General features: G+C 46.5%; 3 protein-coding genes across 12 annotated transcripts in view; 2 read left to right on the top strand and 1 right to left on the bottom strand.

Annotated features, from left to right (window-relative positions):
* TMEM209 (transmembrane protein 209) overlaps positions 1 to 7,887 on the bottom strand; it is a 9,820-nt gene extending 1,933 nt beyond the window's left edge. The window contains exons 1-13 of one of the 2 annotated variants that reach the window (XM_086886307.1): positions 7,732 to 7,887; positions 6,932 to 7,071; positions 6,759 to 6,817; positions 5,996 to 6,127; positions 5,299 to 5,537; positions 5,000 to 5,204; positions 4,261 to 4,436; positions 3,970 to 4,041; positions 3,389 to 3,485; positions 2,612 to 2,737; positions 1,513 to 1,610; positions 562 to 676; positions 367 to 464 (exon numbers count right to left, since the gene is read on the bottom strand). In XM_086886307.1, the coding sequence (XP_086742433.1) occupies positions 367 to 464; positions 562 to 676; positions 1,513 to 1,610; positions 2,612 to 2,737; positions 3,389 to 3,485; positions 3,970 to 4,041; positions 4,261 to 4,436; positions 5,000 to 5,204; positions 5,299 to 5,537; positions 5,996 to 6,127; positions 6,759 to 6,817; positions 6,932 to 7,068 (1,554 nt within the window). In that variant the 5' untranslated portion in view covers positions 7,069 to 7,071; positions 7,732 to 7,887. Of the gene's footprint in view, positions 1 to 366; positions 465 to 561; positions 677 to 1,512; positions 1,611 to 2,611; positions 2,738 to 3,388; positions 3,486 to 3,969; positions 4,042 to 4,260; positions 4,437 to 4,999; positions 5,205 to 5,298; positions 5,538 to 5,995; positions 6,128 to 6,758; positions 6,818 to 6,931; positions 7,072 to 7,410; positions 7,494 to 7,731 lie in introns of those variants that run through there. The other variant, XM_023918857.2, reaches the window with a different exon arrangement.
* The window catches only part of LOC111923181 (carboxypeptidase A2-like), a 25,216-nt gene extending 5,574 nt beyond the window's left edge, over positions 1 to 19,642 (top strand). The window contains exons 1-14 of one of the 9 annotated variants that reach the window (XM_086886317.1): positions 4,041 to 4,205; positions 4,734 to 4,885; positions 5,261 to 5,318; positions 11,621 to 11,708; positions 12,984 to 13,065; positions 14,326 to 14,460; positions 14,897 to 14,992; positions 15,461 to 15,559; positions 15,681 to 15,782; positions 16,545 to 16,655; positions 16,974 to 17,064; positions 17,512 to 17,711; positions 18,587 to 18,671; positions 19,391 to 19,642. In XM_086886317.1, the coding sequence (XP_086742443.1) occupies positions 11,644 to 11,708; positions 12,984 to 13,065; positions 14,326 to 14,460; positions 14,897 to 14,992; positions 15,461 to 15,559; positions 15,681 to 15,782; positions 16,545 to 16,655; positions 16,974 to 17,064; positions 17,512 to 17,711; positions 18,587 to 18,671; positions 19,391 to 19,578 (1,254 nt within the window). In that variant the 5' untranslated portion in view covers positions 4,041 to 4,205; positions 4,734 to 4,885; positions 5,261 to 5,318; positions 11,621 to 11,643 and the 3' untranslated portion in view covers positions 19,579 to 19,642. Of the gene's footprint in view, positions 1 to 501; positions 650 to 3,991; positions 4,206 to 4,271; positions 4,515 to 4,733; positions 4,886 to 5,260; positions 5,319 to 7,989; positions 11,533 to 11,620; positions 11,709 to 12,983; positions 13,066 to 14,325; positions 14,461 to 14,896; positions 14,993 to 15,460; positions 15,560 to 15,680; positions 15,783 to 16,544; positions 16,656 to 16,973; positions 17,065 to 17,511; positions 17,712 to 18,586; positions 18,672 to 19,390 lie in introns of those variants that run through there. The other 8 variants (XM_086886316.1, XM_086886315.1, XM_023918860.2 and 5 more) reach the window with 8 other exon arrangements.
* An 848-nt stretch (positions 19,643 to 20,490) lies between these two features.
* LOC111923178 (carboxypeptidase A1-like) lies at positions 20,491 to 27,861 on the top strand. Its single transcript, XM_023918854.2, has 11 exons — positions 20,491 to 22,416; positions 24,543 to 24,624; positions 24,984 to 25,118; positions 25,261 to 25,359; positions 25,896 to 25,997; positions 26,278 to 26,379; positions 26,489 to 26,599; positions 26,763 to 26,853; positions 26,991 to 27,190; positions 27,458 to 27,542; positions 27,615 to 27,861. Exons 1-11 carry the CDS (start codon positions 22,352 to 22,354, stop codon positions 27,800 to 27,802), a joined length of 1,260 nt encoding a protein of 419 aa, XP_023774622.2. The 5' UTR covers positions 20,491 to 22,351; the 3' UTR covers positions 27,803 to 27,861.
* The last annotated feature ends 51 nt before the right edge of the window (positions 27,862 to 27,912 follow it).

Consider the following 27,912-nt stretch of genomic DNA (forward strand, 5'->3'; position numbering starts at 1 on the left):
ATATAATCTATATATATAATCTATATAAATACATAATCTATATAAATACATAAAATATATAATATATAATATATAATTTATAAAAAGTTATATATAGCTTATATAAATATATGTTATAATATATAAATATATAATTTATATAAATTTATATAAATATATATAGAAAATATAAATTTAGTAGATCAATTAAATAGATAAATTAAATTACTACCCCAGGTAGCAATCAGCAGCAGAGCACTGGGCACAGAGCAAGCTGGACCAGCCTCTGTGTAAATGGACAACAAAAAATGTGTCTGGGATTTAAAAAGCCCCCAAATCATTCCTGGAAATGATTCCTGAGAGCAGGAGGAGAAGAAAGCCCCAGACCTTGGGCAGGCTGTAGACGTGGCACTCGTAGATCAGCTCGTAGTGGGGTGGGTTGATGCTGCTCTGGTAGATGCAGAATAAGTTTTCATTTGAAGTGTCTGAATTAAAAATTAATTAAAAAAAAAAAACAAACAGATTTCAGAGGTGCTGCTGTGATGCCCAGAGGAAAAGAGCAGCTCCAGGCCAGCCCAGTACCTGGTTTATCCGGAGTCTGGATGAAGTGCTGGGAAGTGAAGGTTTTGCCGTCGGGATACTTGGGGTGAGGAGGGAGCCTGGAGTCCAGGTAAGTGCAGAACACGTGCATCAGGATCTGGGTAAAAACAACCAAATCTCACTGGAATGGCCCCAAAACCCAGCAGCTTCCTCCCCATGAGCCCAAGAGTTAATCCCAGCCTTGTGCTTACAATGCTGGTTTAACCCCAGTCTCAGGAGCAGCATCATCAGTTCCAGATTTGAGCAGAGGAGCTCAAAATCAGCTCTGACAACCCCAAACCCCACAAGGAAACTTCTCCCTTGTGCTCATGGAAAAGTCTGGGCTGGCCACAAGTCTTAGCAATGCCAAAATTGTGAAATAAAGTTTTGGGATGAGCCCAAAACTTTTGTTTTAGCCCTTTTTGGAGAGTTCTCAATATTTTATTGTGGGTAACATCAGTAAATTGTCTGTGATCTGGTGCTTTCTGTGCTACTTATACCAAACAGGAGCTGTTTGACAGGGAAAAGAGAAGATTTGCTGGAAATAATGCCACAAATCTTAAAAAAATCTGGAGCTCACAGCGCTGTATTATCCACAATTACCAGAAAATGTGAAATAGTCTATTTGTTTATTTATAATAGCCTTAAATGAATATAAAAATTTCTTTATTTGCACTTTTGAGCTGTTCCTGCTTATCAGGACACTCAGAGCTGCTTCACAGCTGGGACAATTCCAAATATTTAACCGTGTTCCCAAAGAGAAAAATCCAATTTCAAGGTTAATTTTCCACTTGCAGCAATGGAATATTTTGAATTATCCAGCAGAAAAGCTGCAAAGCTCCATTCTCTGATTTTCCTGTGTTTCTCAAAGATTTCCTGGTTGCTCCCTCCAATCCCTATCCCAAAATCCAAGCAGATTTAAGGCCTGGGCTGCAGGTTTCCCTGGAAACTCACCGAGGAGTCGGTGGGAAGGTCGGTGTCCCATTTCCTGCCCTTGAAATCCCCTCCTCCGTTCCATCGGAAGGAGCTCATGCATCCTCCCTGGGAAAGTTCTGGAAGCAACAACAGTTATTCTACTTCCTGGGGAGTGGAAAGGGAATCTAAACAAAGGGGTCAAGAAAATGGGGGAAATCCCCAAGATTGATGGGGAAGTTATTGCTAAAAGGGGGATAATAATAAATATAATAATATTTTAATATATATGTAATATAATAAAAATAATAAAATTAACAATTTTATTTAATAAGTATATTTCATAAAAATAATAACTATATTAAATAAACTTAATACATTCCTTAAATAAATATAATAAATTTATTACATTTATTAAATAAATACATTATGATATATCATGACCATAATATAATATATAACTATATTATAATATATAATGACTATATTATAATATGACTATTATAATATATAATGACTATATTATATGACTATATTATAATACAATATACTATATAATAAAATATATGATAAATTGATTAATATAATAAAATATAATAAATAAAATATAATAAATATAATACCATAAACATTATATAATAAAGAAAAGAAAATATAATAAAATGAAATATAATAAAAAATATAAGAAAATATAATAAAAATATAAGAAAATATAAGAAAAACATAAGAAAATATAAGAAAATAAAAGAAAATATAATATAATAAAAGAAAATATAATACAAGAAAAGAAAATATAATAAAAGAAAATAAAATATAATAAAAGAAAATAAAATATAATAAAATAAAATATAATAAAATAATAAAAGAGGTGAAGTCACAGGAGGATTTTTGTTCCCAGAGTGATTCAATCCCTTTGCACCCTGAGCAAGCAGGAGGAAATCATGGAATGGTTTGGATTTTTGGGAAACTGAAGGATCCTCCAGGGGGACAGGGACACCTCCCACTCTCCCAGGCTGCTCCAATATCCAACCTTGGATGGCCTTGGATGGATCCAGAGATCCAAAACCAAAAAGTTCACTGCAGTATGGGAAATGTTTGGAAAAACGAGACAAATGTTTGGAAAAACAGCCAGAGCACAAACCTCTGATCCTTTCCACCAAATATTCCTGGTTTGGGGTGAGATCCAAGTACTGCACCAGGGCGTTGAGGGTCGGGATGAGCGGAGCTTTCACCAGGGCTGCCTGTTTGAGGCTGCTGATGCTGGCTTCTGCAACACAAAACCCCTCACATCAAATACAGGGAAACTCAGACAAGTGGGAGAAATCAAAGTGAAAATTAAAGGGGTTTTTTTAAGCACTTTGCAATAGTAGATTTTGGAAATACTTTAAGAAGAACCCAAAAATAGGGGTTTTTTTTAATTTAATTAAAGGGCAGCACATCAAATCTACTGCTCAGTTCATCTGAAACTGCAGGAGAAGCAGCTGCTACAGAATCCCAACCTGACATGAAAAACACAACTCCAGTTCATTAGAACTTTTAAAAAAATTGATTTTTTTCAAATTTTTAAAAATTTTTAAAGAACCCAGTTCCTTCAGGATTTGTGGTGATTTGAAGGAAGAACCTGGAAAAGCACACAGCAGTGGAGACAGTGAGATTTTTGGGAGCAAAATTTACAGCATATCTGTCTTTGAAATGCTTTCTGACTGATTAATAATTATTATTAATGATAATTTGAGCTGTAAAATTAAATTTATTGGGGAAATAAGAAAGAGATATTTAAAAATTTTATCCAAGTGTCCAAGCATTGATATTTATAGAATAAATAAACCAAAAGAGAGCAGAAATGGAATAAAAATATTTCCCAGATCTAATTTATGTAACACCCATTCCAAGGGAATTCCCAGGCTGCTGATCCTACCTCCAATCTGCAGTTCTGGACAGCCCATCCTCCTCAGCTGAGTGCTCACAGATTCCATCTCTTCCACAAGTGGCACCAGGATGGTGTCATTGATCCACTAGGAGGAAAAAAGGGGAAAATTCCAGCTCAGAAGCAACAGGAATGTTTAATAAATCCCTCAGCTTAAACCCTACAATCATCCCCACCACGACCACAGAGCAGCTGAACAGAAACACTGATGCCAATCAAGGAGGGAAATAATTTGATTTAATTTAATTATCAAGCCAGGCAGAATTAAAGTGATCCTTTAACAGCCTCTGAAAAGGCAGAAAATTCAATGTACAGGAGTTGGGAAAACCCATCTGTACCAGGTAAAGCTTCTCTGGACTATGAGGAAAGGGGATTACGAATCACAGCCCTCCAAGCACGAACTGATGGATCCAGTTCCTCTCCTGTTTGTCCCAGGGTATCAGGGAGATGATAAATTTGTGGGATTTGTGTGTGTCAGACCACCCCAACACTCAGGCACTGCAACCCTTCCCATCCCAGGCACACGGAGGAATTTTCCCACTGCACTTGGAATTCCTCAGAGAGGGACTTACATTCCTGAATTTCGCTGTCCAGGAATCCATGTGATCCAGGAGCTGCCGGTTCATTGTCACCCGTGCCCAAACCTATGGAAAGGTTTATTAAATCCATAAGAAAACCTCACAGAACACAGAGTTTTTGGTGTCTGTGACAATTCCTGCTGCTTGCAAAAGAAAGGAGCCGGCTGAAAGCTGGAGGACTTTTCCCCCCACATTCCTGGCCCGGCTCAAATCCAAACTTTTCCACAAAGGTATGTTTAAAAATCCCATTTTTCCCTCTTGACCGTTTCTTCCTGTGGAATTTACCTCTTCTGCAGCCTGTTTGGAGCTGAGATCAGCTTCATCCTTGTGTGCAGAAGGAGCCTGGGACCTGCAGGCCAGCTGATACTGGAACTTCCTCAGGATCTGTGCGTGGTCTGCCATAGACCGGCTGTAGTTCCAAAAGGTTGGGCTGCTGGAGGGAGAGCTGGAATCTGAGCTTCCTGAAAAGATTAATTCATTAAGAAGTTAACTTTAATAATTGCCAAGTGATTCTGGAACAAACAGCACAGGGACAACAGGTCAGTGTGAGTGAATACACTGAAATCACTCTGCAGAAAGACTGGATTCACCCTTATCTTGATTGTCCCAATCCAGGACAAAACTTTACTGGGTGTAGTTCATCCCCTTTATCCTTATCTTGATTGTCCCAATCCAGGAGAAAAATCTGCTGGATTCAGCCCCTTTATCTGAAACCACCTGGACAAAATCCCCCTCTTATCAAGGTGATCTTATCTCAGTCCATTACAGGAAACAATTGCTACAGAGATAATCCATCAGCATTCCCATGCTTAGATCCTGTTCCCAGGAATAACTGGAGAAGGAGAAACAATGGGGTTCTACCTCCAGCCCCAACTCCTCACTAGGAGCAGCTCCTTTGCCAGGCTCACAGGTGATCCATAAATGGCCTTTTTTTCCTGGTACTTCTCCCATCACAAAAGCCAATCTTGGATAAACCAAACACTTCTTTCCTTCCAAGCTTTTCCCACCAAATTCCTCGATTTACCTAACTGAACTCGGTGCTGTTTCTCCTCCTCGTTCCTCAGGAAGGTGTCCAGGGATTTGACATCTGTTATACAGTCATCTTTGTAGGTGGAATTGTTGTACAGAATGGGGGAGAATCGGTAGTGAGACCTTATCCCACCACTGTCCACAGGCCCCACACTCATGGAATAGGGAGATCCATTGGGAGAGTGGCTGAAGCTGGAAACCTTGGGAAAAAAACAAAACAAAAACAAAATTAATTTTTTTTTTCCTCTTTTACAAGGCTCAAGCCGTGCCCTTAGGATTTTCCCTGCTCATTACCTTGCTGTAGCTGCTGCTGGGTGAGTAAGTGCCAGAGGGGCTGTGAGAGGGGCTGGTCCCTGCCAGAGCCTGCAGCTGGGGGCTGTACCCGCTCAGGCAGCTCCCAGAGAACTTGGGACTGGAGCTGGGCGAGCGTGAGGGGCTGTAGCTCAGCACACACTGGCCCTGGATCGGAGGGGATGGCGTCAGGGACAGCACCCTCTTGGCTGCTGCCTCACGTGGAGGGGTGATTTGGACAGCTGCAAGGGAAGGACCAGCAGGGTTACAAGTGAGGATGTAACAGCCTTGAATTGCTCTTCTTTAAACACTGAATAATTGTGATTTAATGGTAAAAGGGACACTGAAAACCTGGTCCCTACAGAACTTAGATAGAACTGAGAGCTGTGACCCCCAACTGGGAATAAATCCTGCTGGGGGGGTTCTCTAATATTCCATCAGCTCCTCCACCTGCTCACTGTTCTCATCTTTACCACACTAATTGATGTCTCAGTTATCTAAAACGTAATTAGTTCCACCTCAAATGGCCATAAACCAAACAACACAGAGCCCAACTGAACAGAACAACCCTGCACAGAACAACCCCAAACACCCAGCTCAGTTTAGAGCTCTTGTCAGGGGAGATAATTCAGAATAAAGAACCCAGAAGAACAACAACAAAAAACCATGAAAAAGATTAAAAAGAGGGTTTATTCCCCACCTGCCTTGCGCAGCCAGCCCATGATCTGCTGGCTGGGACTTGTGACCAAGCTGGTTGGTGCTGCAGTGTAGGTGAAGTACCTCCAGAAATCAAACAGGGCATTGAGGCTGAACAGGGCTGCCAGGGCAAATTCTGCAAGAAGCACACCAGTTTCTGTCATGGTTTGAGCAAAAATTACATTATCTGCAGAACCAGGCTATGTCTATTAAAAACAGGTCATTATTAGTGCTGCCAGTTTGGGGAAATATCAAAGATTTCTTCACTTTCTTATGCAAGAACCATTGGAGGAAATTCTCCTCAGTGTTGAAATTAATTTATAGGTTTTAAAATTTAATTTTTAAAATGGGATTTTTATTTTCCAAAAAAGAAATCTCATGATTCTTGCTTCTTTCCATCCTGTTTGATGGAGTCTCCTCTGAAACCAGCTTGAATTGTTGTAAAATACCACCACACCCAGAGCACAACACAGCAGGAAAATAATTCTAAGGCTCTCTAAAGCCTTAATCCACACATTAAAAAAGATTTCATGCATTAAATAAGTTTTTCCTGCCCTTTCATGGCAGAGAAAAAGCTGTTATCACTCCTTATCTGCCACTAAAAAGATGGAATTCCAGCAGTTTCAAGCGAGATCACAGAAAGCAAAACAAAGTTTTGGTTTAGAACTCAAACAGAAAAAAATCCCTACCTTAAAAAATGACCTCCCAGCAATAAAAATGAGTAAAAAACACTCCTGAAATTTGATTTAAATGCTGCAATGACTCACCAATGTACCAGAGTGGAAAGCAGGTGATGTTGTAATACGTGCTCAGGAGTTTCCCAGTCCTGAAAAGCAAAACAAAAAGGGAGAATTTAGCAGAAAATCCATCTTGGGGAATATTTAGAGCTCCACGTGGTAGAATCTTTGCTGGTTTGAATCAGACGGGACAATTAACTCACATTTCAGTGTAGATCATGCCTGCTACGGATAAATTGAGGAATCCCCAGGCCAGCACCACCTTCCTGGTCTCAGCCTGTTTCCTCATCTTCACAGCCAGGTCAATGAGGGAAGTGTCTGGACTCTTATTTGGCGTCATTATCTGTAAGAACACAGGAAAAAGGTAAAATCCGTGAATTTTTACACAGCAGAAAGATCCTCAGCCAGTTTACAGAGGAACAGTGTCCATCTTCTCCCTCGTTTCTGAACAATAATATCCTTCAAAAGGAGGAGGGAAAGCTCCTGCCTCCTTCAGGCAAGACCAGTGTTTTTACCGGAAATTCTCACTTATTTCAGTAGGTAACTGTTTTCTGTCATATGAAACCTACAGATTTTATTTCCTCCTTTATGCCCAGTAAAACCTTATGCGAAGGAAATAACTCTGACACAGGCAGGCGACCCCCATATCTCCCCCCAAATCTCGATCCATCCTCAACTTCACCTTTCCTCCACCCCAAAGCTCTCGTCTTCCTCACCACAAACATCTCTGATCCCCTTCCCCGAATTTAACCTCTCCCTCTTCTCAAACTTCCCCGCCCCAAACCTCTGCTCCTCCCACTCCTCAATCCTCACTTCTCCCCCTCCTCCCATTTCATCTCTCCGGACCTCACCGTCCTTCTCCTCAAACCTCTCCGCTCGCCCTCCCCGAATCTCCCTTCTCCCCACCCAAACTCCCTCTCCAAATTTCACCGCTCCACCTCCCCAAACCTCACCGTCGTCCTCCCAAACCTCCGCTCTTCCTCCTCCCCAGGTTTTACCTCACCTCTGCCCAGATCTGTCCCGCTGGCCCCTCAGGCCGGGCACTTTCTTCCCCTTTTCCCGCCGGGGCTCTCGGCTCCCCTCACGCCGCCGCGGCCTCGCGCTTTGTGCGCCTGCGCGGGCGCTCGCGCCGCGTCACAGGCCGCGCCGGGGGCGGGGCAAAGGGGGCGGGCGCTCGAGCTCCCCTTTTGGCGGGAAGGGCGTGAGGGAGCCGCCATGTTGGAGGGGGGCAAAGGAGCCCTCACGGGGACACATTTTGCTCTTTTTTTTTTTTTTTTTTTTTTTTTTTTTTTTTTTTTTTTAAATTGTCTTTATAGCTAAATTGTTTAATTACACACTGCCATGTCAGACCAACACGTTGCCACTATCAAGTAAAATTTTAAGGGGTTTTACGTCTGTTTGCACGCTATGCAAGTGTAGTTTTGTATTTCTGCATAGGTGCAAGTTTGTATTTCTGTGAGAGCACAACTTCATATTTCAAGTGTCGCTGAAACCGTGGGAATAAATAAGACTTTTAACGTTATCTTTTTAAAAATGTTAGCAAGTCAGCTGTTTATTCCTGGCCAAAGTTCATGCGTGCGACTGACAAAGTTCAGGCCTCCACATGAGCCCCAGTATAAAACTTTTGTATATACATTTTAACAAGCAAATTAATGTTTATTGGTTCTAAATTGCACCATCCTCTTCATTAATTAGTATTGTGTTCCCTATTAATTTCCTCACTTTTTATATTGATTCCATCCAAATTATTTAGTAATTTTGTTATCTTTTTCTCATACATGGAGTCTCCAACCTTTCAGGCCTTAATTTCCTCTAATTTTCTGGTTATTTCAATATCCTTGAAGGGCCATAAATTTAATATTCCACAAGCCCAGTCCTCAAATTCTTTGTGTCTGTTCATTGAAGTTTGTCAGGGTTAGTTTTAACACACTTAATTGATGATTTAATGATAAAGTAATAGTAAAGGTCTGTGGAGAAGTGCTGGTTAAAAATGGGTACTGCTCATAAATAATTAAAATAACCAATTAAAAATTAGTTAGGAAAGTTATATCATTTTCAACACGTGACTTCAAATTTTTGTACAGGTTTAAACTTCATATTTCTGCTCTGAAATGCTGTAAATGGAAAGAATTTTGTTTCTGAGGCTAACCCTCCAAATCTGAAGGTCTCGATTTCCTAATTTAAAGAAAATTGAGTTGGAAGCCAGGATCATTACACTGACATAAAGCTGCAGATTTTCCAGAAACATCAAAAATATGAGTTCTGCTTCTAAAATTAATTCTAAGTGTACAAATGGTAAACCACATACTGAAATCCCTACTCATTCTGTATCCAGGGCATTTCCAGGATGGATTAAGGACATGGAGGCAATCCATTATTTACAGAAATAATAATTCCCTCATCAGTAATCCAAAATAAATTGGCGTTATAGCCAATTAATGCTGATTATCCAGGAGATGAGTTGCCAGTGGAGCCCTTTGCCATGGCACTGAAATATTTCAATCCAAAGGTGAAAAGTTTCTTGGATTTTTTGCCTAAAATTGATGGGAGAGGCTACAACCCTGGATCTTGGTTTGAGTCATTTGAGGCACCAACAACAAAGGGTCTGGATTTTACAAAAATTGACGGACTCCACTGGAATTTGAGGATTTTTGGAGTTTTTCCAGTTGTTGTTGAGGGCTTGTGGGGGTCTCAGTGACAGCACAATGAAAATTTTTATCAAGGCATCAATTTCAGGCGCAGAGTTGGTTTGGTTGGCTAAGGTTGATTTAACCTGGAGCTGTCTCGGGTGTCACCGGGGTGCTCCTGACTCACGGGGTGACTCCAAACCTCGGCAGGGCTGCGTGGAGAGCACGTCCCACCCCGCAGGAGAGCCCTGCCCGGCCTCACCCACACACCCTCCACCCACCCAGCTCTGCTGCAGCTCAGCCCAGTTGGTTTGGGGTTGGTTTGAGTTGCTTCAGGGGGGACTTGGTGACGTCCTGGGAGCTGTCCGAGGACCTGGACCTGCTCAGTGCCACCAGACCTGCTCTGCTGCTCTTGGTTGGATCCGTGGGGCTCTGCTGCTTGTGGTGAGCTCCCTTCTCCACCTGCCTTGCTGTGTCACCTTTGCCCTCCTGCCGCTCCCCTTCTGGACCCTGCCATCAACCCTGCTGATGTTTTCAGCCTCTTAAAATGGTTTGGGTGGGAAGGGACCTCAAAGCCCACCCAGTTCCACTGTTCCAGGCTGCTCCAAATCCCAGTGTCCAACCTGGCCTTGGACATTCCAGAGATCCAGGGGCAGCCACAGCTTCTCTGGGAATTCCTTCCCAAATCCCATCCATCCCTGCCCTCTGGCAGTGGGAAGCCATTCCCTGTGTCCTGTCCCTCCAGGCTTTGTCCCCAGTCCCTCTCCAGCTCTCCTGGAGCCCCTCCAGGCCCTGGAATGTGCTGGAAGCTCTCCCTGGATCCTTCCCTTCTCCAGCAGAACGTTCCCAGCTCTCCCAGCCTGGTTCCGGAGCTGAGGGGCTCCAGCCCTGGAGCTCCTCTGGATTCACTCCAGTCTCATGGATGCTCAGGGTTTATCTCCAGACCCTTTAGGACCTCCTGGCTCCAGCAGGTCACTGCTGGGGGCCCTGCAGCCCCTCCAGCGGATGAGAGGTTTGGATTCAGATGCAGCTCCTGAAATGCAGTGGGTGGAGGCCCCAGGGGATGCCGATCAGGGCACTCAGAGCTTGTTGGGACACTTCGGATCCTGACATCAGGTTTGGCAGGGTTTCCTGGCAGCCTTTAAATCCATGTGGGATGTAGAATGAGTAATGAAAGAAGCTCTAATTTTGCCCTAGATTAAATCCCTCTTTCCTGTTTTCAAAGAGTGACCCGTGGCAGGTGGCGTGGACAGTCAGCTGATTCCTTATCAAATATTGGAGTCTGGAAGCTACAGGTGGGATTTGACTCCCACCAGAGTTGCTGTAGCTCCAGGAGCAGGAAATTCCTGCGGTGGTTCCTGTCTCTTGGGATAAATTTTTGTTATTTGGTTTGAGTTGAGGGAGTGGAGATCTTTTCCCCCCAGGCACTGGGTTTGGTTAAACCTTAGAGATCAGAGCAGTTTTCCTGCTGCCCCCAAGACACAGCAGTTACAAGATGACTCAATCCTACATCCCAAAACAGGAATAATCCCTGCCCGGGGCTGCCTTTGCTCCCAAAACCATGAGACAAAGGGTTTGCTCGGAGCTGTGACCATGACAGGACACCTGTGGAGGAGCAGGGAGGGAGTGGAGGTGAGAGGAGGCTCCTCAGGGAGGAGTGAGTGATACAAACCGAGATCTTTATTAAAATTTCCTCTGAGAATTGTCAGGGAATTCCTTTCCTCCTTCTCCTGAGTTGGATTGAACAGCTGAACATCTCCCTTTGTCCCTTCTCCCCAGGAACCCCAGGTGTGACAGCTCCTGCCTGTCCCTCAAAAACCTCTTTATTTGAATAAACAACAACTTTATCCAGCAGCCCTGTGGGACAGCCACAGCTGGAGATTATTCCCAAAGCTCAGGCAGGAATCTGCTGTTCCCCCAGAACTACTCAAACACCCTTTGGAACAAGGAATGGACACAAGGAAGGAGCTGGCAGAGCTCGGTGGGATCTGGGACGAGTTCAGTTCGTCCCGGTTTTCCTCTGTCCTGAAAAACTTGCGGAAGGACACGCACATTTTTGTGGTCGGAGCTTTGGGACCGACTCCTCCCCCGCTGCTTTGGATGTGTCAGTGGAAAATATTTTTATTTTTTTTGGAGGTGAAATCGGCCCGGTGATTACCTTGAAGGCTCTGATAAATGTGAGAACTTGATCACATGGAGCGATAGGTTTTATCGGATGCGTTTCATCTGAAAAATAAAGCTCTGTATAAATTCCCCCTTTGCCAGGCCCAGCTGAACTCGCAGCAAACATGAAGCTGATTTTGATCTTCAGTGCCCTCATCGGGGTTTCCCTGTGCCTGGAAACCTTCGTTGGGTGAGTTATGCTTTTGTGGAAAACATTTCATTTAGGGCTGGTTCTTGTTGATTTTCACGCTCTCAACTTAACAAAATCTGCTTGGGGAACATTCTTTTGTTTTGTTTTTGTGATTGTTCTTGTTGCTTTGGTGTTTGAGGGAACATTTCTTTATTTTTATTTGGGTTGTGGAGTTGAGATCCTCAATTCCTGTTCATCCAAGGTTTGATTTTGGCTTGAGCTGAACCTCACTGCACACCAGAACCTGTCCTCAGATCAGAAAAGTTCACCATTTCCCCTTTTTTTACCCCAAACTTTCTTATTTCTCCTTCAGCCTTTCAAATCCTGATTTCCAACCATTAAATTCTAAAGGTTTGTCTTTGTGTCCCGTTGCAAAAATTATCCCACGGGATATTTTCTCACAGCCTCACTAACCATGGAAAAGCATTAATAATTAAAGATTATAAAATCTTTAATTAAAAATAAATTTAATTAAAAATAATTAAAGATTATAAAATCCTGAGGTGCACTAAGTGAGCACTAGATTCCAGTGAATAAATTTATGTATGAAGGTTTAAGGATAATAAAAAATAATATAAAGAATGTCCCAAAACTCAGGGATTTGTAAAGCCAGGAGGGGATAATTCGATCATTTCATCCTGAAGTGAATTCTTGTGAATCCATTTCTCAGCAGTTGTGGTTAATTCTCAGCAAAATCCAAGATAAAGTTTATGGCGATGGAGAATCCAATAATAAATTACTAATGTGGAAAAACTTAAGGTTCAAAAAGATCTTCCCCCTCTGCTGGCCAGGGAGAGGAAACTGGTGTAAATGTGGTGTAAATGTGGTGTAAACCTGGTGTAAACGTGGTGTTAACGAGTCCATCTTCAGCAGCTGTAAATAAACACCCAAGTCCACCCTTTTTACCTCATTTCCATCTTAAAAATGTTTCCAATTGTGCAGTTTGTGCTCCCAGCTGGTGAGTTGATCACTCCAACCCATGGAATGAGGCACTTCCAGAGGTTCATTCATCCCACCTGGAATGGTGGTGAAACAAATCCCAAATTTAGTGTTTTCTCCCCAAATATTCGATCCTTCCCCAACTCAACCGGAATATTATTTTCCCACCAGCTGCTGGGTTGATCCTTTTGATTTAAAACTCATCCAAGTTGTCCTGGGTGACACCGAATCGACTGATTTAACACACAATTAACAATTTAACACACAATTAACGCCGAATTAACGGTGCCGGGAACAAACCGGATCACCCAGCCTTTTTCTGCTGGTTTATTGCAGGCACCAAGTTCTCCGAATCAAGACCAGAAATGAGGAGGAAATCAAACAGCTGCAGCTTTTGGAATCGCTGGAACATCTGAAGGTGGGTGACGGCCACGGAGGAGCTTTGGGACATTTCACATGGAGGATTCACACCTCGCTCCCAACAGCTCAGGGTGTGAATCTCCATCTCATTTGGAAGGTTCCCATCACCCTGGAGCAGCTGCCATAAATAAATTTATTCTCTGGACATTTTGAATTTAATATGAAAGTTCAAGGACCAGTTCAGGAGGGCAAGAATTTATTTTATTTTATTTTATTTTATTTTATTTTATTTTATTTTATTTTATTTTATTTTATTTTATTTTATTTTATTTTATTTTATTTTATTTTTCCTGCTGGGTTTACATCTTGTTTGAATTGTTAGATCTTAATCTCAGTGTTGAAAAACTTGTTTTTCCAGTGGGAATGGCAATGTTTTGTCTCCCAGAGTTATGGAAGGAATTTATTAGTTGGTCTACACTGTATTGAAACAGGAAAAACACGCTGTAAAATTCCAGGTTAATACTGCTCTTATTGCCATTGGTGCGAATGTTTAAATTTAAAAATTCTTTTTTTAAAATCATTGGTTTAAAAATATTATATGGATAATTTAGAAGTTAAAATTTCTAAATTTATTTTTGAAATTAAATTCTAATTTTAGAAATTAAAATTATGGATAATTTAGACATTAATAGAAATTAACTATCCATATTTAGAAATATGGATAATTTTAGAAATATGGATAATTTAGAAATTAATAATTTAAAATTTAAAATATTATATGGATAATTTAGAACATAAAATTTCTAAATTTAATTTCAAAATTAAATTCTAATCTTAGAAATTAAAATTATGGATAGTTTAGAAATTAATAGAAATTATAGATCCATATTTAGAAATATGGATAATTTTAGAAATTATATGGATAATTTAGAAATTAATAATTTTAAATAAAAAATATTATATGGATAATTTCAAATTAAATTAAAACCAGCAATAGTTTAAGACTGGAATATGGAGTTTTTCTTGAAATTGTTTCTAGTAAAAGGGAGAATAATAAAATAATCATCAGAGACAACTATAATATCCTCTTGTTTTTATGACCAAAGCCTATAAATCAATGAAAAAACTGACTCCAGTCCTTTGGTATTTATTATTTTATTTAGTTTATCACAAGAACTGATACAAGGCTGTGGTGAAGCCACAGAGAACGGAGCATTCCAGGGCTCCTCCTGCTGATTTGGGAGAAATCAGCATTCCTGAAACTCTGCAAGAGCTGTTTCCTTCCCCAAACCAAATCCATTTGCCTTTTCCTCTCCAGCTGGATTTCTGGATCAATCCCTCTGCTCCCTCCCTTCCCGTGGATGTGAGAATTCCTGCTCTCAGTGTCCAGTCAGTGAAAGCCTTCCTGGAATCCCAGGGGATTGAATATTCCATCCTGATCGAGGACCTGCAGGTGGGCAGATCCCATTTTTTACATCTTTTGGAAACACGGATTCACAATTTGGCCTCTCTCCCGCTTTTCCATCCTCGGTTTCCCGTGGGATCCTCCCTTCTTTTTGTAGGTTGTGGTTTATTCCTCAAAGACCATCCGTGGATCACTGTAGGTGCTCTCTGAGTAGTGACATGGATAAATCCACCCCTGAGGAATTCCAGGTGGACTTGTGGCCCAGGACATTTGGGAATTCCAACACTGAAGTTCCTCATCGCTCACTGAACCCTGCTGAGAGTAGTTAGGGATAAAAATCACCCACTTGGGCCCTAATCTGACATTTCCTCAAGAGCAGTAATCCCCAAAGAGCATCTAAACCAGCATCAACTCACTGCTTTTCCATTTATTTATCTTTTAGCAGCTGAAGCAGACACTTCTCACCATTTAAATGTTGTTTTAGGATGTTCTGGACAAAGAAAAGCAAGACATGGCCGAGAGTGCCCAAAGGCAGCGCAGCAGCAGCTTCGACTTTGGTGCTTACCACAGTCTGGATGAGGTGAGAACCTCAGGGGAAGAATATTCCCATTTGTTTCTGGTCTTTCTGCATGCTGTCTTCAATTCAGCATCCCATGTTAGGATGTAAAATGTCCTTGCAGGTTTTTTTCTGGCACGTGGGTTTGTTTTTTGCAGTATTAATTCTGATTAACGATCAGCCAGCGCTGATCAAAATTCCATAAACTCTCCTGCAGACTCTGTCAAAACTCATCCTTCAAAAGAAAGGGAAATAAAGGGATCTTGGAATTGGGAAATAAAGAACTTTTTGCCCAGAAAAGCTGTGGCTTCCCCATCCTTGGGAGTGTCCAAGGCCAGGCTGGAGCAACCTGGGATAGTGGAAAGTGTGGAACGGGATGGGATTTCCAACCTGAATCAGCCCACGGTTCTCTGGAAGGAATGGAAGAACACATAAATATGATATTCCTGTCCTCAAATCTGACATTGATGTCCTCGTGACCTTTCCTTTCAGATTAATCAAGAACTGGACCATCTTGCATCCGAGTTCAGCTTCGTGGAGAAGATCCAGATCGGGGAATCCTACGAAAAGCGGCCTCTGTACGTCCTGAAGGTACGACGGATATCGTGGAGCGCGTCCACAGGGACGAGGGACGGAGCATTCCTAAAATTCCCTGGCTATTATGGGATGTCCTCGGCTGAGGGGTGTTGATTGCTCCTGTTTGATTTCCCAGTTCAGCACCGGAGGCTCCAAGCGCCCGGCCATCTGGCTCGACGCCGGCATCCATTCCCGCGAGTGGGTCACCCAGGCCAGCGCCCTGTGGATCGCCAACAAGGTTCCTGCGGCAGGGATTCATCCCTGGCTTCTCCAGGGAGTGATTCCTGGTGTTTCTCAGGGTGTCAGCCCTCTGTGGGTTCTGTTAATTCCCAAAAGCAGCTGGGGTTTCCCTGAGGAGGAAACTGGAAAATTCTGTCTTGTTTAGGCAGACAAAATGTCGTGGTTCAGGTGAAATTGTTACACAAATAACCAAAGATTTTTTTTGGAGATTATTTTTTTTTTGAGATTATTTTTGCTGCTTTGTTCTGCTCACCCTGAAAAATCCAGTGGGATTGGTTTCCTTCCCCAAAATGCCCAGACTTCCAGCTCTCTATAAATGAGGATTTAAATCCTGCTGGATTTAATTTATATATTAAATAAATTTATTTAAAGATATATTTATATTATATTATATTATATTATATTATATTATATTATATTATTACATAATATTACATTATCTTACATTACATTACATTATTATATTATATTATTATTTAAAGATATTATATATTAAATATATTATTATAGATAATATATTAAATTATATATTATTAAATATGTTTAATATATAATATATTAAAATAAATATATTAAATAGATATAAAACCCCAAATATATTAAATAAATATAAAACCATTTTCACTGCTCACTCCATGTATAACAAGGCACAGTTACAGCCAGCAGAAAATGGATATTCCTTGTTTCCCTACCCCAAAATCCAGCCTTGAGGGAATGAATTTGGGAAGGAATGACTCTGCTAAGGTCTGTCTCTGCCTAGATTGCCTCTGACTACGGAACAGACGCTTCCATCACCTCCCTGCTGGACAAGATGGATCTTTTCCTGCTGCCAGTGGCCAACCCTGATGGATTTGTGTACACTCACACCTCGGTGGGTCAGCTCTGCCTGAGCTCTGTGACATTCCAGGCTTTTCCAAAGAAATAATCACCATGAGGGAGGTGGGCCCTGGAATTCTTAATGCCATGAGTTAGGCAGAAAAAATCTCCTCATGAACCCATCCTAACCCCCTGTAAATACCCCAGTTTTAGTAAATACATTTTATTTTTAACCCTTGGTCCATCTTGGCAGTCCGAAATACTCTTGGGGTCGTTCCTGGGCTCAGTCCCTCATGGACAGCAGCTCTTTCTGGGGAGCAGTTTTGGTGCCAGCACCCAGATTTGCTCCTTTCTGAGCTTTTTTCTGTTGTAGAATCGCATGTGGAGGAAAACCCGCTCCAAGATTCCCGGCAGCATCTGCGTGGGAGTTGATCCCAACAGGAACTGGGATGCAGGGTTTGGAGGTAGGGATGGAAGCTTCTGGATTCTGGATCCTGTTACACAGAACCAGGATTATAAAGGGGATTAATCATCCTGAGCACAACATGAGGCAGCATCGTAGAATTACGGAATCATGGAATCACAGAATGGTTTGGGTTGGAAGGACCTGAAATATTTAATTCCACTCCCTGCAGTGGGCAAATCCACCTTCCACTATCCCAGACAGTTCCAAGCCCCATTCAATCACTGAACATGAAATGGAGATCCCTGGGTTTTTTGGGCAAAATCTTCTGGGTTGCACCATCTCAAAGTCCATCCCTTGCACACTCACAGCTCTGTCGCTGCAGTTTGAGCTTTTTGCAGCGTTTCAGGCCTGGCTTTAGGCTGTCCTTGGGAAAGCCCAGCTTTGTGGGCTCTGCCCTCCCAGGAATTCCACTCCTCACAGGTTCATTCCCTCCTTGCACCACCAGGTCCTGGAGCCAGTAACAAACCCTGCTCCGACTCCTACCACGGGCCCAGCGCCAACTCTGAGGTGGAAGTGAAATCTGTTGTTGACTTCATCAAGAATCATGGAAACTTCAAGGCCTTCCTGACCCTCCACAGTTATTCCCAGCTCCTGATGTATCCCTATGGATACAAATGCACCAGGCCAGACGATTATGCCGAGCTGGTGAGACAGAAGGACTTGGCTTTACCTTCTCTCTTCTCTCTGCTCTCTTCTCTCTTTCTCCTCTCTCTTTCCCATCTCTTTCCTGTCTCTTTCCCGTCTCTTCCTCTTTCTTTTCCTCCTTCTCTTCCTCCTTCTTTTTCTCTCCTCTTCTTCCTTCTTTTCCTCTTCTCTTCTTCCTTCTCTTCCTCCTTCTCTTCCTCTTCCCTTCCTCTTCTCTTCCTCTTCTCTTCCTCTTCCCTTCCTCTCCTCTCCAGCTGCCTTTCCATCCTTTCCATGCTCTTCCCTCATGGCACCATCGCAGCTGCAATAACACCTCTGGGGCAATGAGGATCTCACAACCGTAATTCCAACGAGAAAGGCCTCTGGAATTTTCTGTCCCGTGCCGAAAGGGCTTTGGAACCAGAGCCAATTTGAGTTTGGATTAACTGTTTTGATATTTCTAAAGAAGAATTCCACAGCTTTTTCAGGCTCATCCCAAAGTTTCCCTGATCTCAGTTCCCCTGTGGCAATTTGTTGCCTTTTTTCCCTCCTTCACAAAGAACCCAGCTCTGATTTCCATCCAACGCCCGTTACGTAGTTGAAGTGAGCACAGAGTTGACCTTGGAATATTGGAAGATCCCAACTTGGGAATTTCTGGTGTCCCCTGAGCCTTCCCTTGACACTCCAGTGAGGGAAACACCAGATGAACACTTAGAGAACCTTCTGGAAGTTAACTCACCTGCGGTGGCACCTCCCAGAAGTGCCGTGGAAACTGTGACTGCCGTTGGTGTGAATCGTCCCCGAAGCAGTTTGGAGATTTCTGCTGAAATCCCAGTGTTTAATCTGGGGAAGTGTGGCTGCTTCCTGACTTTCCCTTCATATTCTCTCCCCTCCAGGAATCTCTGGGAAGAGCTGCCGCCAGTTCCATCCACTCCCTCTACGGCACCACCTTCCAAGTGGGCACCATTTGCAAAACCATCTGTGAGTATTTGGCCACTCAGAGCTTTTAGGGGCTGTCCCAGGACACCGATCCCAGGATACCCCACAGGATCCCAGGACACCAATCCCAGGACTCCCCACAGGATCCCAGGACACTGATCCCTGACCTCCCCATAGGATCTGTGTCCTTCCCACAGGATCCCAGGACACTGATCCCCATCCTCCCCACAGGATCCCAGGACACTGATCCCAGGATACCCCACAGGATCCCAGGACTCCCCACAGGATCCCAGGACACCCCACAGGATCTTAGGACACCGATCCTTGTCCTCCCCACAGGATCCCAGGACACCAATCCCTGGATACCCCATAGGGTCTGTCCCCCCACAGGATCCCAGGACACCCCACAGTACCCCAGAACATCGATCCCCTCCTCCCCACAGGATCCCAGGACACCGATCCCTGACCTCCCCACAGGATCCCAGTCCTCCCTACAGGATCCCAGGACACCCCACAGGATCCCAGGAGACCCCACAGGATCCCAGGACACCAATCCCTGTCCTCCCCACGGGATCCCAGGACACCGATCCCTGTCCTTCCCACAGGCTCTGTCCCCCATGGAAGCCACAAAGCTCTTGTGCAGCTTTGACCACTGGTCACACATCTCACCTGAGCGTTCCCACCCAAACCCCCTCCTTGTCCCCCAAAATACAAACAGCAGGAAAACAGAATTCCACCATTCCTCTCCCTTTCCCTTCCAGACCAAGCCAGTGGAGGCAGCATTGACTGGAGCTACGACAACGGCATCAAATATTCCTTCGCCTTCGAGCTGCGGGACACGGGGCGCTACGGCTTCCTGCTGCCCGCCAACCAGATCATCCCCACGGCCAAGGAGACCTGGCTGGGCCTGAAGAAAATCATGGAGCACGTGCTGAACAAATCCGCCTGAGGGCGGGGCTGGGAGTCAGCTCTCTGCAGCTCCAGCTGATCGAATAAACCCCCTGTGCATTCCCCCCGTGGTGTTTGACGCGTGTCCTGTTCCTCATGCGTGACGCGGCCCCCAGGGGATTTTGGGACACAAACCTCCCTGTCGTGGGCAGGGAAACCTCCCAGGGTGTTCCCAGCCCTGTCCAGCCTGGCCTTGGACATTTCCAGCTGCTCTGGGAATTCCAGCCCAGCCAGGAATTCCTTCACAAGATCCCATCCATCCCTCTGGGAATGTGGGAGCCATTCCCTGTGTCCTGTCCCTCCAGGCCTTGTCCCCAGTCCCTCTCCAGCTCTCCTGGAGCCCCTCCAGGCCCTGGAATGTGCTGGAAGCTCTCCCTGGATCCTTCCCTTCTCCAGGCTGAAGGTGCAGAGGGCCTGGTGTTAACCAGCATAATCCCATGGAACTAATTAAAGGAATTTAATTTCCCTTAACGAGCCTCAGGACCCGGCCAGGCCCCTGACCACTGTCCTCAAATGTACACCACCATCGATTTGGCTGCCCCTTTTCTGCCTCCCACGCGTTCCCAGTGGAGGTGGCTGCAGGGAAGATGGAGATGGGAGGTCACCTCCCCTGATCCAGGGGATCCCTCAGGAGCCCCTCGTTCCATTGCTCGTCCTGCAAATTTCCTGGGGATTAAAGAGCTCAGGAGGCCCTGAAGGAGCGGAGATTAGCACCGGCTGCTGCTGCTGCGGTGATTATCGAGTCTGACAGGTTTATCTTGGTGTCTTGTGACCCCCCAGCAGCTGGTGAGTTACTCACCCCCGAGAGCCTGGCAGGAGAGCAAACAGCGCTGATGCGGCCGATAAAACCCTGCGGACTCGGAGCTGGTGCCAGGAAAAGGGGAAGGCGCAGCTGAGGCTGTGGGAAGTACCCGAGGGTTGGATTTGGGTTAAAAGCAGCTGTTTTGGAAAGCAAAGCCATGCTTGGGGCAGCCAGTGCTTCCCACGTGTCACCTCTGCTCACGGCCTTGTCCAGTGGCACCTGCTTCCCAAACTGACCCAGCCTTCCAAAATCCCATCCCTTGCCCGGTGATGAAAAACCAGGGATTGTAAATCCCAGGGACACGGCTGGCTCTTGGAGCTGGAGGAGCAGGAGCAGAGGAGCCTTGGCTGGGAATGTGGAAATGTGACCTGGAAGCTCATTCCAATCATCCAGGGCTTGAGGGGCCCTGTCCCCTCCTCTGCTGTGAGGAGAGCTCATCCAGGTCTGGATCCCTGACTCCAGAGGGGTCGGGAGTCGGAGCAGAGGGTGCCGCAGAGGAACAGGAGGGTGCCGTGGTGGGGTGAGGAGGGAGATGGGCTGGAGATGACACCGGTGTGGGGTGGGGACACCTAACAGGGACCTTCCCATCCCAAGGAAGGAGATGATTGAGGAAACAGAGCCAAGCTCTTCCCCACAGAGTGCTGGGAGAGACCACGGCAGCAGCTGGAACGAGGGGGAGCCAGGAGGGACATCAGGAAATGCTTTCCACCAGGAGAAGAAGCAGCAGGACCTGGTGCCAGTGGGGCTGTGCAGCCTCCAGCTCTGGAGGCTCCGGGATCCAGAGATCCTGGTGGGTCCCTGGAGCTGACCACGCTTCATCCAGACATTGGATACAGACCTCCCGTGGTCCCTTCCCACCTCAACCATGCCACGATTCTGCCTGGAGGAGGATCCTGGAACCACCTCACCACCAGCGTCAGTTCTGCACCGCAAGGCCCCAGCAGGGCCCGGCACCTCCCGCTCTCGGTGCAGCCAGAATCCCCTGGGTTTGATGGAGAAAAACGGGGACAGAGGATGTCGGCTGTAAAAAGCTGCCCTGGGAGGCGCTGCCAGCCCGGGAACGCAGCCCAGGAACCCAGAGCATCCCTGACAAGCGCGGTGGGAGCTCAAGGGCAGCGCAGATAAGGCCCAACAAAGGCCCTGCTGTAACCTGCGGAACAAAGACGCTGCTTTAACTGGGGAACAAAGACACCTCTGACAAACTGACCTCCTGACAGCTGCTCCAGAGCCGCTGCTTGTGCTGAAAACAGAAAAATAATTCATTTTCTACCCAAAAATGAACTTTTCTGTCTGAGCATTTCCCCAGGTGAATGTCCCTGTGCACCTCCGAGCTCCACGACTCCCATCAGCTTTGAAGTCAGATTTCATCCACCATCAAGTGACCCCCCACTCCTGGGAATGGTTTGATGAATAATTTGAATAATATCTTTTTTATATCTTTATCTATAGACACACGTATGCATAAACTAATTAATCATAAATAAGTCGACGTTTAAACGCTTGCTTTTTCCGCACGTAACTTTGTAGTAGCTTGTCATTACACGTGCGTTACTAATGGTAATTATGATCGACTTACTCATAGCAATGTGTCATGAAGAAATTCATGGAAACAAAGAGGTGTTTCCTGGTGGTTTTGGGGTTCCTGTGACCACGCCGTCCCCACCGTCCCACGCCCGTGGGTCGGGAGCCGCCCGTGCCCACGGCAGCTCCGAGCTGGGAGCACGGACACTCATCCAGGACCTGCTCACTGAGGAAGACGTTATCAGATCCTCCCTAATTTGGCTGCTCTCGTGTTGACTTTGCCAAATAAAACAAACATTTGGGCTCGCCGGAGCCTTTCCTGCCGGCTGTTTGTCGCTGCCGACGCCGCGGGGACGGCGGATGCGGCCCCGGTGAGGAGATCCAGGAGGGAACCCGGACCACCAAGGGGGTTCTGCCTGTCCTCGGGGCTGTGGCTCTGCTCCCACCCACCATGGAGACCCTCCTGGTGTTCCTCGCCCTCCTGGGGGGGACCAGCAGCGAGCAGCTCTTCGTGGGGTGAGTCCTGCCGGAGCAGGGGGCGGTGGGACACCACGGCTGGGATGGGGATCTGGGGAGAGAGAGGTGGATCCATCCCCACCCCTCTCCTTCGGGGTCAAGCAGGAGGGTGACATCCCAAAGGATGGAAATTTGGGAAAATGGGGTTTTTTCCCAACTAGGAAAGATTTGGCTTTGCCCCAGGTTTGGAGGGGGGTGCAGCAGGAAGAAATTTGGGAATGCTGAACGCTGAGGGCATCGCTCCAAGCTTTGCCAGGGTGTAAAATCCCAGAGGATCAGGGGATGATGTGGATGGCTCAAACATGATCGCTGTGGAACCATCCAAGGATCGCTGGGAACAAAACCCAAGGATTGCTGGAAAAAAAAAACCCCAAAGATTGCTGGGAATAACAGCCAAGGATTTCTGGGAATAACAGACAAAAATTGCCGGGAATAACCAAGGATTTCTGGGAATAACCAAGGATTGCTAGGAATGACCAAGGATTGCTGGGAATAACAAAGATTGCTGGGAATGACCAAGGATTTCTGGGAATAACCAAGGATTTCTGGGAATAACCAAGGATTGCTGGGAATGACCAAGGATTGCTGGGAATAACAAAGATTGCTGGGAATGACCAAGGATTTCTGGGAATAACCAAGGATTTCTGGGAATAACCAAGGATTGCTGGGAATAACAGACAAAGATTGCTGGGAATGACCAAGGATTTCTGGGAATAACCAAGGATTTCTGGGAATAACCAAGGATTGCTGGGAATAACACGCCATGGGAAAGAACAAGATGTGGCTGGAGAAGGGGCCCTGTGGAGGGAGGCCAACACTTTCCCAGGACAAAGCTCCTGCTTGTAGCTCCTGGAGATAAGAACAGCACAGTCCAGTGCAGGAAGGAGGTTGAGAAGGGGGCATGGAATGTGGGGGGGGTCAGGACAACCCAAAACTCCCAAAGGCTCCAACTCAATTCCAGAAAGGTCTGAGCGGATCCAGGGAGTGGCTGGGGCTGTGCCAGAGGGGCTCAGGTTGGGTATCAGGAAAGGTTCCTGATCCAGAGGGTGCTGGCACTGCCCAGGCTCTCCCAGGGAATGGTCACATTCCCAAGGCAGCCAGAGCTCCAGGAGGGTTTGGACAATGCTCTCAAGGACAGGGTGGGATCATTGGGCAGAGCCTGGAGTTTGAGTTGATCCTTGTGGGCCCCTTGCTTTCCTTCCTTTTTCCTTTCCTTCCTTTTTCCTTTCCTTCCTTTTTCTTTTCCTTCCTTTTTCCTTCCTTTTTCCTTTCCTTTCCTTTCCTTTCCTTTCCTTTCCTTTCCTTTCCTTTCCTTTCCTTTCCTTTCCTTTCCTTTCCTTTCCTTTCCTTTCCTTTCCTTTCCTTTCCTTTCCTTTCCTTTCCTTTCCTTTCCTTTCCTTTCCTTTCCTTTCCTTTCCTTTCCTTTCCTTTCCTTTTTCCTTTTTCCTTTTTCCTTTCCTTTTTCCTTTCCTTTCCCTTCCTTTCTCCCTCCCATTCCCGAGGGATTTTGGAAAAATCTCAAGGAATTAATTCCTGCCTGAGTCCTCCAGGCACGGAATGGGCAAATGGAAATTGTTATCGCCCCGAGGAGATGCTTAAAGTGATAAATAATGAGGGGTTCAGAGGATGAAAAGGGGAAAAGTGAAGGAATTTTGTGCTGTTTTGGGAGTGTCAACAGGAGAGGATGGAGGTAGAGGATGGATCTGAGATGAGAAAACCTCTCTTCTCACAGAACATTTTCCCCACCTTGGAAAGCCCAGCCAGGCTGGATTGGGATCTCTGCTAGGGATTACATCCATACTTACAGGACATATCCATATAATTGAGTAATAAATTGAATAATAATAATTGAATAATAAATTGAATAATAATAATTGAATCTAATAATTGAATAATAAGTCTCAATAAATTAAGATATTCCCCAACATTTTAGAAGCTGATCAAACACGGCTGGAGATCATCTCAGCCTCCCCAGCACTTGCTCTTTCCCCATCATGGCTGCTCTGAACCTGCCTTTTTTTCTCTCCACACCAACAATTGATGCACTTTCCAACCCTCCGAGCCGGGGTGGAGCTTCCCCAGCCTCCCCCGAGCCCCGTCGCTGTGAGCTCTCTGCCTCCCTGCAGGGACCAGGTCCTGCGTGTCACGGCCAGGAACGAGGAGCAGATCGCCCTGCTCGGGGTGCTAGGCGAGCAGGAGGAGCTGCAGGTGAGCTCTGAGGGGTCCTGAGCATCCCCCCAGTCACAGACAGGTGAATCCAGGCCTCTCTCCTTCTTTTGCCATCCCATCCTTTTTCCTCCCTGTTTTGGAGATGGATCATTTAGAACCGTATAAATAAATACGAATTTAACCCGCGTCTGTTCCGCATGAACCCCGCAAACACTTAAAACAACTTGGGCTGAAACGTTTCTGTGGGTCCCTATCCAGACATCCACCTGTGGCCCAAAATTTGCCCAAAAAACCTTTTTTAGATCCTTCATGGAGACTCCTGTGGGAGCCCTGGAGGTGCTGGGGAGCTCAGTGGATGGGGCCGAGTTCTCCCTTTCAGCTCAGCTTCTTCTTCCCAGGTGGACTTTTGGCGTCACCCCAACAGCCCCAGCCACCCCGTGGACCTGCGGGTGCCCTTCCCCAGCCTCCAAGGAGTCAAAACATTCCTGGATTCCCATCATTTTTCCTACAGCATCATGATTGAGGACGTGCAGGTGATGGGAACGGGACGAGCTCCTGCAGCTCAGCCCTGAGAGAAAATCCAAAATGTTGGAAATCAAGAGATGGAATTAAAATCCAACCCCCTGCTCCTCCCAGCTTTTTTGATCTCGGGGGTTTTTTCTGCCTCTTAACCAGGAATTACTGAATGAAGAAAAGGAAAGCATGAGGAGGTCTAGGAGGGTAAAGAGGAGCTCCAGGACGTTCGATTTCGCCTCCTACCACACGATAGATGAGGTACCTTTCTCTGCAGAGCTTTGCGGGCATGTGAGGTCACATCTGTGTGAAGGTCGTGGTGAGTTCTTGGTGACAGCTGAGACCTCCCTGGGACCCTTTTCTCCTCCTTGGTGGGGGTTTTAGCTGAGGTGGGAGATTGGGAAACCTTCGAATCCAGTGTGGCCACTCCCGGCATCTCCCACCCTGTGGAAGACATTTCCAGCTTTGCTTTGGGGGTGCTTGGAGCCCAGTTTGGGACTGCTGAGAGTTGTGATGGTGTTGGGGGAGGTCTCAGAGGTTTTTCCTTCACCATTCCTTCTACTTTTCCAAAAACCTTGTGAGGTGCCTTTCCCTGCTCGCACAGAGCCCAAATCACCTCGTGTTCTCCAGGGAAGCTCCAGGTCTCCAGGGAAGCACCAGATCTTCCCCAGAGAAGCTCTATGTCTCCAGGGAAGCCCCAGATCTTCCCCAAGGAAGCTCTTCCAGTGCTGGATACCCTCAAAACCAAAAGGTGAGAGCCAGGCTGAGCCTTGTGACCCAGCAGCTCCTCCTTCCAGATCTACGACTGGATGGACGTCCTGGTGGAGGAACATCCCAAGCTCGTCAGCAAGATCCAGATTGGGCAGAGCTACGAGAACCGGCCCCTGTACGTGCTGAAGGTGGGTCCTGGGGAAGCCTCACCTTGAAAATCCCCGCTCAGGATGAGAAGTTGTGCCAGGGCAGGATCAGGGTGGGCATGGGCAGGAATTTCTCCATGGAAAGGTTTTGGAAAGGGCTGCCCAGGGAGGTTTGGAGTTCCCATCCCTGGAGGTGTCCAAGGAATTCCTGGATGTGGCATTCAGGGCTCAGGGCTGGGGACGAGGTGGGGATTGGGCACAGGTTGGATTCCGTGATCCTGGAGGGTTTTTCCAGCCTCAGCGATCCCGTGATTCCGCACAGTTCAGCACCGGGGGATCGAAACGCCCGGCAATCTGGCTGGACACCGGAATCCACTCGCGGGAATGGATCACCCAAGCCACTGGTGTCTGGACAGCCAACAAGGTGACCCTGGGATAACCTGGGGTGTGGGACCCCAATCCTCACCCTGCATCCGTCCCACCCTTCGTCTCCGAGGGGCACCGGGGCAGCTCCTGCTCCTCTCCATGCACAGATCGCCCAGGAATACGGGCAGGACCCCTCCGTCACGGCCATCCTGGACAGCATGGACATCTTCCTGGAGATCATCACCAACCCCGACGGCTTTGCCTTCACCCACAGCTCGGTGAGCGTGGGGACACTGCAGGCGGATCTCGTCCCAGCGCTGTCCCCAACCACGGCTGTCCGTGATTTTTGGGTGGGACGGTGAGTGATGATCCCTGGAGATGTCTGGGCAGGGGTTGGGAGTCACATCCCTGTTCTGGTCTCTCCTCTCCGTGTGCTCCTAGAACCGCCTGTGGCGCAAGACCAGGTCCATCAACGCTGGATCCCGCTGCGTCGGGGTGGATCCCAACCGAAATTGGGACGCTGGGTTTGGAGGTGAGACCTCGGCCAGCAGCTCCTCACACCGGGCATTGTTTGTGCCTCAAAACACCAAAACTTTCTGCTAGAACGGGAAAAACTCAGGGATGGAAACCTTTCCTGAGGGATCCTCTCCGGATCTCCTCCTGCTCCAGGTGCCGGCTCCAGCAGCAATCCCTGCTCCGAGACCTATCATGGTCCTCACGCCCACTCTGAGAGGGAAGTGAGAGCCATCGTGGATTTCATCCGCGCCCATGGGAACGTGAAATCCGTCATCTCCATCCACAGCTACTCCCAGATGCTGCTCTTCCCCTACGGATACAAGAGGGCACCCACACCCGACCACCAGGAGATGGTGAGATGGCCCCAAAACGTGGGGCTGTGACCACCTGGCAAAGTCAGAGCATCTCAGGAGCTTCTCTGCTCCTCTGGTCAGATGAACCCGAATATCAAACCCCTGCTCCTGGGTCCTGGTGGAGGGTGGTTGCGAGATGGACCTCAAACATCAAAAATTACGGGGTTTTTTTTTTTGGAAAACCTAGAGCAGAAGGGATGGGGAATGATGGGCTGTGGATCTCCCTTGATCCACGAGATCCCACCGCTTTTGGTGGTTCCTTTGCAGAATGAACTGGCCAAGAAAGCCGTGAGCGACTTGGCCGCCGTGTTCGGGACGAAATACACCTACGGCAGCATCGCCAACACCATCTGTGAGTGTTCCTCCCCCATCCCGCATCAAATCCCTCGGGAATGGGCTCCCACCTGGGCTCCTCTCCCTGCAGACATGGCAGGAGGCACCACCATCGACTGGGCCTACGACAACGGGGTGAAATATTCCTTCTCCTTGGAGCTGAGGGACTCGGGGCGCTACGGATTCCTCCTGCCCAGCTCCCAGATCGTCCCCACTGCCACTGAGACGTGGCCGGCGCTCCTGGACATCATGGTCCATGTCCTGGAGCATCCATACTGACCCCAGCACCTCCCACAGCATTCCCTCCTCCCAATAAATCCTCACAGAGATTCAGCGCTTTCAGGCACCCTCGTTTTTTTCATGCTAAACTCCCCCCAAAAAAATAGGGT

The sequence above is a fragment of the Cyanistes caeruleus genome, chromosome 4 (assembly GCF_971803275.1).
Source record: "Cyanistes caeruleus chromosome 4, bCyaCae1.hap1.1, whole genome shotgun sequence".
In the NCBI taxonomy this organism is placed as follows: Eukaryota; Metazoa; Chordata; class Aves; order Passeriformes; family Paridae; genus Cyanistes; species Cyanistes caeruleus.

Bases quoted from the DNA above. Each gene is read 5' to 3' on its own strand.
- LOC111923178 (XM_023918854.2), top strand. From the start codon at position 22,352: ATGGAGACCCTCCTGGTGTTCCTCGCCCTCCTGGGGGGGACCAGCAGC. The intron at 22,417-24,542 runs GTGAGTCCTGCC...GCCTCCCTGCAG, and splicing joins AGCGAGCAGCTCTTCGTGGG to GGACCAGGTCCTGCGTGTCA. The intron at 25,360-25,895 runs GTACCTTTCTCT...TCCTCCTTCCAG, and splicing joins CCTACCACACGATAGATGAG to ATCTACGACTGGATGGACGT.